This window comes from Pistacia vera, unplaced genomic scaffold, assembly GCF_008641045.1.
Source record: "Pistacia vera cultivar Batoury unplaced genomic scaffold, PisVer_v2 Contig336, whole genome shotgun sequence".
Lineage (NCBI taxonomy): Eukaryota > Viridiplantae > Streptophyta > Magnoliopsida > Sapindales > Anacardiaceae > Pistacia > Pistacia vera.
In genome coordinates, this window is record NW_022196153.1 from 154,357 (window position 1) to 163,019 (window position 8,663).

The window sequence follows — 8,663 nt, forward strand, 5'->3', positions numbered from 1 at the left end:
AAGCAAAAACATTTTACATCATTTTATTTTAAATTTAATAATTCAAAACTAAAAAATTTAGTTTCATTTATCAAATCAAACAATCAAAACCTTCTTGGTAAGAACTCTATTTTCAATAAACTCTATTTTTTTTTTTTTTGGAAAGGTAAGAATTTTATAAAAGAGACAAAAAAATGTACAAATACGAGGACATATCCTAAGAGAAAGACTGATAACTCTCAATCAAAAAACACATGGATGAAACCCACAAAGCCACAAACCGACGTAAAAGAGCATGCAGACTCTTCACAAACTAATCAAGAAAATGCCATAAACCACAAAGCCATAAACTGGCAATAAACTCTACTTTATTAGCTCTATTTGAATAAACCAAACAAACCTTGCTCCCTTCAGCTTTATTTAAACATGTCCAACTACACGGACCATAAGTCTTGAGTTGTGTTTTAATTATACAACTTTAATAACACAAAACAACTCAACCCTGCTGCTTTTATTTCTTTCTTTATTTTGTGGGTAAAAATGTAATCCAACTTTAATAATACAAAACAACTCAGCCAGTATATCCAGTTTGCAAGTAAAGACATGCATTCAATGTAACAAATGACATGCTTCTTTGGAAAAATATGAGATTATTTCACCAAAAATCTTTACATGAACAAGAACCATCGCTAAAACAATGAAATCGATTATTATCTCTAACTACTACATCTCTACCTGTAATCTTTGAAATGAGTTTTATCGCCTCATGGCAATCGCCACATATTCGAAGGTTTTTCACTATTCGAATCGCTTCTTTTGGTGCAGTACTAACAAGACCGAATGCAAGGGCTAGTTTCTCACTGTGACATCCAAGGAAATGCTCCTTTTCTTCCTCGTCTATATCGAATAGTACATAATCAGTTGTAGGAACAAACCCAGCGGCCTTCATTTTTTTAGCTAACTCATCAAGTTTTGCATATATCTTCTCTGACAATGGATGTAACTTGTCACCTACATGGAATTCGTGAACAACCCCGTCTACTTCAATCCAACTGCAACCTGGTATCTTTTGTATTCCTCTTTTGTTCATAGTTGACCTGATTTTCGCTGCATCATCCCATTTTCGATTAGCGGAATATATGTTTGATAAGAGAACGTAATTTCCAGAGTTCCATGGTTCTAATGCAATCAATTGTTTTAGTACATGTTCAGCCAAGACAGTATTTTTATGCAACCTGCATCCACCCAGCAAGGCTCCCCAAACAATAACGTTGGGCTCCATTGGCATGCTTTTGATCAACTGATGAGCTTCATCTAAAAGATCTGAACGACCAAGAAGATCCACCATACATCCATAATGCTCAATTGTAGGAGACACGCAATAGACAGTACTCATGCTATTGAAGAACTTGCGACCCTCATCAACAAGACCAGCATGAGTACATGCACAAAGTAAACCGACAAAAGTATTCTCATCAGGTTGAATCCCACATTTCTCAACTTGGCCAAATATCCCTAATGCAGCTTTTACATGTCCATTCATCGCAAACCCAGATATGACAGCATTCCAAACCACTCGATCCTTATCCTTCATCCCCCTAAATACTTCCCATGCTTGAGCCATGCTCCCACATTTTGTGTACATATCAATCAATGCAGTACCCAGCACAGGATTAGAAAGAAGCTCATTTCTGTCCATCAAATTGCTAGCCCACTCACCCAATTCTAGCGCCCCTAATCTAGCACAAGCAGAGAGAACTCCAACCATAACATATCGATCAGGTTTCAGATTTTCTCTCTGCATTTTAAAGAACAGATCTAAAGCTTCTTTTGGCAGCCCATTTGATGCATAACCTTGAATCATAGTAGTCCAAGAAACAATATCCTTCTCAGGCATCTCGTCAAAGACACAGCATGCTTTCTCCATGTTTCCACACTTAACATACAAGTCCACCAAAGCCGTAGCCACAAAGATATTCCTTCCCATGCCATCTTTCTTTATGTATCTATCAATCCACTCTCCACTATTCAAATCCCCTAATTTACTGCAAGCATACAAAACCTTAACAAGGCTAAAACCATCAGGTCTCACACCCATCTCCAACAACCTGCTAAACATGTCAATAGCCTCCCTAAACTTCCCATCACTGATATACCCACTAATAACTGCAGTCCAAGAAACAGCATTTTTGTCTGGAATATCATCAAATACTTTAAGTGCATTTTCCATATAGCCGCATTTTGCATAAAAACTGAGCAAACTGGTTTTAACAAACACATCATAATCAAAACCAGCTTTTACAATGAGTGTATGTATCTTAACACCTAATTGGAAATCCAGTTGTCTCGCACATGCCTTCAAAACAAAAGGGAACGTGAAGTTATTGGGAAAGAATCTGTCCATGCGCATGTAATTGTAAAACTCAATGGCTTGTTGGAAGCATTCATTAGAAACAAAACCTCGGATCATAGTATTCCATAAAAATATGTTGGGTTCTTTGGTTTGTTTAAAAATGAGGGAACTGTAGTCTATGTCACCAAAATGTAAGCTAGAGCGTAATATCATATTAAGTAGATAGTTGTTTTCATTGAGATTGAAGTGGAGAAGGAGAGCATGAGCCTGCTTGAGTTGTTTCAGCGAGTTTACGCCTTGTAGGAGACATTTCTTGATCTTCAGAACTGTTGAAAATGATGGACAAGATGCGTTCGTGAAGATGGTCACGACCTGTTTCCCACCAATATTTCATTCATATAAACATAACATTTGTCCTATGTTAGGAACTAAGCAAATTCAAAATCAAACTATAATCCTCAGTACAACATACCTTCTCTGTTGGAGGTGGGGGCATATCTATTGTCTCTGCTTCCTCAACTTTAAGGGGTTCATCATACTTGTTACAATCTACCAAAAGATATCTTTCATTCCCTGATGCAGCCATTGCACTGTTTCAACAGAAATTTGAGAAAGGAAAAATGATAAGACAATTTATATTAAACAAAGAGATTTATTGATAAATGCAATCCTTTTATCATAACTAACAAAAGCCACATCCAACATTCAAGCTAAAACATGAAAAATAAAAGTAATGAATTACAGAAAGTAAGGCTACAGACACCTAGGAGTGCATTGACTACAACTGACGAAAAAACCATCCCATGAGCTACTAAATCTAAATCATTTCTTACTTTGACTAAAGGAATTTCACAGAAACTGCGAATCAGTAGTACATATAAGATAGTAACAAAAAAATCAAACATCTAACATAAGTTTTGCCTACTAATAGTTATTGAGAATCCAAATTTCATGTCCCCTCCATCTTTCTTCTTTGAGAATCAAACACAGACACAAATTTCAAAACAAAAAATTAAAATAAAATAGTCATATATAACTAAATAAAATACCAGTGAAATTTTGAACTATAATTTAGAGAAATAATAAATGATAAAGATTACTTACTAGAGTCCAGATACTGATGGTCTTGAATGGATCAACCGTGACATGGTGGTACTCATTTGATATTTGTGTATCTATACAGTCGTTCTTTTTCTCTTTCTCAATTTCTTTGAAGGTAATTTTCCCTGGTGTACTAGAGAAGTGTAGCTTGTTTCTGTGGGAAACACATGGAGTGTAATGGTGATGACTAGTAGAGAAGCACGTGTGGCAAAATGTAAACCTACAGAAACTGGGACTGCAAGGTCTGAGCACCATGTTCCTCAATTGTTCTGGTTACCATGGGCTTGGGATCCACTGGATACCTGTATATGAAATTTGGTCAAATTTTTTGGGCGTTGCTGAAGTTAAAATTATCAGGTTTAATATAGGCTAATAATAAATCAAAAACTTTGAGACCCGAAAAAGAAAATCCAGTCCAGAATATCATATCCCATTCCATGTAAATTTAGTTCCAGATACAGCTATAACAATATTAGCGGTCACATTCACAACTAAATTCCTACCAACTATATGTTTTCCTCCCACAAAATAGCAACTCTCTCCAGCAATACTAACACCAATTACATAATTTGAGTTCACAATGAACAATATGAAGAGAAAATAATAATGGAGTGGTTTATCATATCCGATGCATACGTTTGGAAATTGTTTATACGGAATGGTCCATAGTGCCTGGGGTATTATAGAATGAGTGAAAACCATCTTGTAAACAAAAGAACAAAATGATTTAACCATAAAGTAAGAGTGAACAAAACCTAAAAGAAGGAGAGCGTGAATACTCATAATACGGTTTCTGTATTTCAATTCAATCCCAACTTCCAAAAGAATTATATTAAGGTCTACTTATAGAGGCAAGACAAAAGCCAAAAAGGAACCCAAATCAACAAACAATATCCTTAACAAGAAAACTTCTAAAATAATACTAAGCGCAAATAATATCCCTAAAGTTAACAAAGTACTGACATAAAAGAGCATGGCTCTATGTCAATGTCCAAAACTAATATAACACATAGGTTCTCAAGAAAATCTCCATTAAAATAGCACAACTAACTCAGCCAAAATAAATAAGAAACCAAAGCAAGTTTGGCAGTCATGGAAAATAAATTATCAAGAGCGAAAGAACAATGTCCAAAAGAAATATGTTTTAATTCCTCTCTTCACCCCTTTAATTTAACTTTTTCTCTTCTAATTTTATTCCCAAATTTTAAAAGAAATATTTCCTAGAATCTAAAACTACGGGTGTACTACGACTCTAGACTGAACGAGTATTTATCAATTCAATGAGTCTATGGACAATGCTTAATCATCGAACTATAGCTTCCTTTCAAAGTTCGCTGTTAAAATCTTTACTTAAATCAATATTAACTGATGATGTTTGAGAATTCTCAAAATTGTATTACTGCTAAACTTTCAGAATTTTACACACAGCAATTACAGTCGTATATCACAGAATAAATACAAATTTTCAAATGCTATTCTAAGTAAGAATCCTAGAATAAATGCTAGCTGTTGCAGAGAAATAAATGCAATATTTGATTGCTTTCACACCCTTGATTTTAGGCTAAGAATCTGTTTCCACTTTCTCTGCTTGATCTGAGGGATTTGCTTTATTTTTGGTTGCTTCCGTTATATTAACTTCCATTAATCTTTGGTTATGCTCCCAAGCGGGAAACATAAATACAAAAAAATCAGTATAATTCATCTGGAGTATCTACTACTGAAATTCCACCATCAGATTCAACAATTCACTCCCAAGTTAACTTGTAAACCAATAAATTATTTGGTCTTAGATAATCAAATAAATAAATAAAATAACATCCTCACACACACAACATTCCCAACATTCAAATTTAAAAAAGATGCAAAGTTCCAAGAGTTATAGCCTTCAGTCCCAAATATTGAAGAAATAGCATATACTTACAAACCCATATAAAATTAAAATTTCAAAAGATTTTAAGTTGAGAAATTTACCGTTCTTTTTTTTTTTTTTTTCCTTTTCCAATTCCGGCAGTGGCGAAGAGAGGCGCTGCACAGTGGGTGAGTGCGTTTGCTTGACGACCAGGAGACCGCGGCTCGGAACCGGCGTGAAGGCTTTTTGAGTTGAGCGGCCGAGTGAGTGAGTAGATTCCATTTTACATTTTTCCCCTGAGGTTTACTCCAAATAACAATTTCCCCTGATCGTAGTGTGCTGTTAAGGAATCAAACGTTTATTTTAACGGACAAGGGCACTACGGTAACTGCATTCCCAAAATTGGTTTAAAAAGGGAACAAAAATTAGGTTTTTTTTTTTTAATAATAATAAAAAAAAGTTAAAAATATACGCTTTATGAGAAGAAACAAAAATACTCAAGTTTAGAGGAAAACAAAAAATCAAATTAAGAGTAAACAGAAGAAAAACTTAGATTTGAGGGGAAAAAAAACCGATCAACCACCAAAACCCGAACAATATGAACATAAAATCACCATCGTTATCCAAATCGACACACAAAAGCACCATCGAGATTACAGCATCAGTCTTCTTACCCAAACTAACACACAAAAACACCACCATGATCCCACCATCAAGCTTTCAAGTAATGTCCCTTAACTGTAGTCAACACACAAAAAATCATGGCAAGATAAACCTTGATTTGATTTCCTTATTGGCTGTGCACAGCTACCCCCATCTCTTTCACTTCCATCATCTTTTTCTTTTTATAAAAAAAAAAAAAATTATTTAAAAGGTAAATTGTCTAATTTTAAAGAGTAAAGATAAGTTTTGATTTGTTGGAAATTGTGAGGATAGGTTAGTCTTTTCGCATGGTTAGGAATAGTAATTTAGGGTTAAAGTAGTCATTTGACTAGACTAACATGATTAGGAGACAGAAACTCAAACGTGACACTGACATTAGGGGGTATTTTGTTATTCCAAAACCTAAATGGGACAATGTTACTTCATCCATACTAAAGGGTAAAGGTTAAAAAACAAAATAGAAAAATACTATTAAATGGGATTTTTAACAAATTACTTCTCTAAATTTTGAAATAATAATAGAAATATTAAGTATTAATTAACATAATTTTAACACAAATTATGTTAGTAATTTGCAATTCCTAATTTTTTTATATTTATATTTGAAATATAAATCAAAAGTATTCTCGCTATAAAATCATCCATCATTGATATTGGGAATTTATTAATAGAAAAGGAAAAAAAAAATATAGAAGCAAATATATATATATATATATATATACATTTCTTTTTTCCAATGAAATCCCCAATCTATTTAATAATTCAAAAATAAATTTAAGTTTTTATGAATCATAACTAATTTTACGTATTTAAAATGGTGAATACGTTCTAAAAGATTGCTAAGTTTTTTTTTTTTTTTTGGGCTAGTGATATCTTTCATAGGTTTCTGACAAATTTTATATATGAATTATGAAGTTCCAAAAAAGAATTGTTAGAAGTTTTACAAAGTTTATAAGATTTTGAGAATATTATAAAAATTATGGGGAATTTAGGAACCTTTGCATTGCATTTCTGTTAATAAATTACCCTAATTATCTATTGCGTATTATATGGTTTAAAGTTTAAACTATCAAAAAAATATTCTATTGTGAATATTTGTACCATTAAGATAAATATTAAAAGGGAAAAAATATTGGGATTTCTTATACGAAAAGCTTTAACTGAATTTTTATTTTTCAGTGCTTTATATATCAAAGCCAATAAATGATTTACATATACCAATTGACTATTTATGTAATCACATAAGAGACCATTAAACTATAGAAGCCCTTTTAGGAATTTCTTAATATATAATTAATTGCGTTCCATAAGGATTATTTAGGCTTATTAAATCTTAATTATACTTAATGACATAACACATAATTAAATTTAATATTTATATATGGTTATAAATATTTTTTATGTTTTAGGGCTCTCCAAGTGTATGATGAACAGAAAAGCTATGTTTCAAATCAAATAACAATTATAAGGGAAAACATATGTGTTAGATAATTAACATAGTGTTTGAACCTTGTTGGGCCATATTTATGAGCACAATCAAACTCAGAGTGTCAAATGTGTCGAATCAATCAATATAATAAGAAATTATTTGCCTAAATATTATAAATATCAAATAATATAATTATAAGGATCTTTACATCATATAATGTTTTATTATAGGGATACGTTATATTAATAGAAGATAAATCATCTTGAAAATTACTTGAAATGTTTAGAAAATGTGTTTGTTGGTTCGAATAAATTAATGAATAATATGTTTGGTGGGTGTGTTATACGGTTTACTAAATTACCCTCCTTTTTAAATATTTATATAATATTATTTTTTATTATTATTATTTGAATTATTTCTTTTAACCCTCTACATTTAAAATTTTGCTAAAATATCTCAACCATATAAAACTTTAATTTATAGCAAAATTACCCCCCACCCACCTCAAGTCACTGCCGGCAGCCAGCCACCACTGGTACTCGACGAAATGGTACACGACTGGCTGTATATGGTCGGCTGTGCGTTGGCAAAGCCAATTTTGGCCATGGATCACAAATCCATAGCCGTTTCACGGCCAAAGATGTGGTCGTGAAATGGCCTTACCGATGCACGATCAGCTAAATCTCGCTGGTCGTGTGCCATTACGACGATCGACGTCGGTGGTGGTCTTGGGTGGCGGGGGTATTTTGTTAACTTTTAAACTTTTTTGTCGCTAGGATGTTTTAGCTAAATTCTCAAATGTGGGGGGTTGGGCGAACGGTTATTTGACAGATATTTGAGGGCAATTGTGTCCGAAATGATATTTAATTAAGGGCAAAATAGGTTTAAAAATCAAATTACCTGGTAATTTTTTAATAACAGCCCTAGGGGAGGGTATCGGATTATCCCCTATATTATCAACAGTAAATACTATTTGCAATAAAAGATGCCCGTAATATTTTATTATCTCAAACCAAATACTGGAATCTTGTAAAATAAACGAAGATTACCCCTGTCATTTTATTTGCCCCCGACCCAAACACATCCTATATGTCTTTGAAAAAGTACACAATAATATGTTGATCTTAAAATAATTGATAAAATGACACTTGACATCTCTAATAAAGCTAAAACAAATTGCACTTCATTGACTCGTGGATTTATGAATGTTGTAATTAAATACACACAAACCCAATAGATCAAAGCTCCCCAAGATTCCTCTCAACCAATTTAGTAGGTGAAAAATAACA

The 8,663-nt window shown here is 32.9% G+C and overlaps 1 protein-coding gene across 2 annotated transcripts; it reads right to left on the reverse strand.

The window, feature by feature from the left end:
• Positions 1-479: 479 nt before the first annotated feature.
• Positions 480-5,544, reverse strand: LOC116137842 (putative pentatricopeptide repeat-containing protein At3g08820). 2 transcript variants are annotated; one of them, XM_031423544.1, is made up of 4 exons: positions 5,405-5,544; positions 3,437-3,735; positions 2,805-2,905; positions 480-2,704 (listed from the first exon to the last, which is right to left on the reverse strand). In XM_031423544.1, exons 3-4 carry the CDS (start codon positions 2,826-2,828, stop codon positions 635-637), a joined length of 2,094 nt encoding a protein of 697 aa, XP_031279404.1. In that variant the 5' UTR covers positions 2,829-2,905; positions 3,437-3,735; positions 5,405-5,544; the 3' UTR covers positions 480-634. The 2 variants fall into 2 exon arrangements, with proteins under 2 accessions (XP_031279404.1, XP_031279403.1); XM_031423543.1 differs by having other exon boundaries at positions 2,805-2,922.
• Positions 5,545-8,663: the final 3,119 nt, after the last annotated feature.

Coding starts and splice junctions, on each gene's coding strand:
- LOC116137842 (XM_031423543.1), bottom strand. CDS start 3,492: ATGAGTACCACCATGTCACGGTTGATCCATTCAAGACCATCAGTATCT. Junction 2,923..3,436: donor CCATCAGTATCTGGACTCTA/GTAAGTAATCTT, acceptor CTGTTGAAACAG/TGCAATGGCTGCATCAGGGA. Junction 2,705..2,804: donor CCCCACCTCCAACAGAGAAG/GTATGTTGTACT, acceptor GGTGGGAAACAG/GTCGTGACCATCTTCACGAA.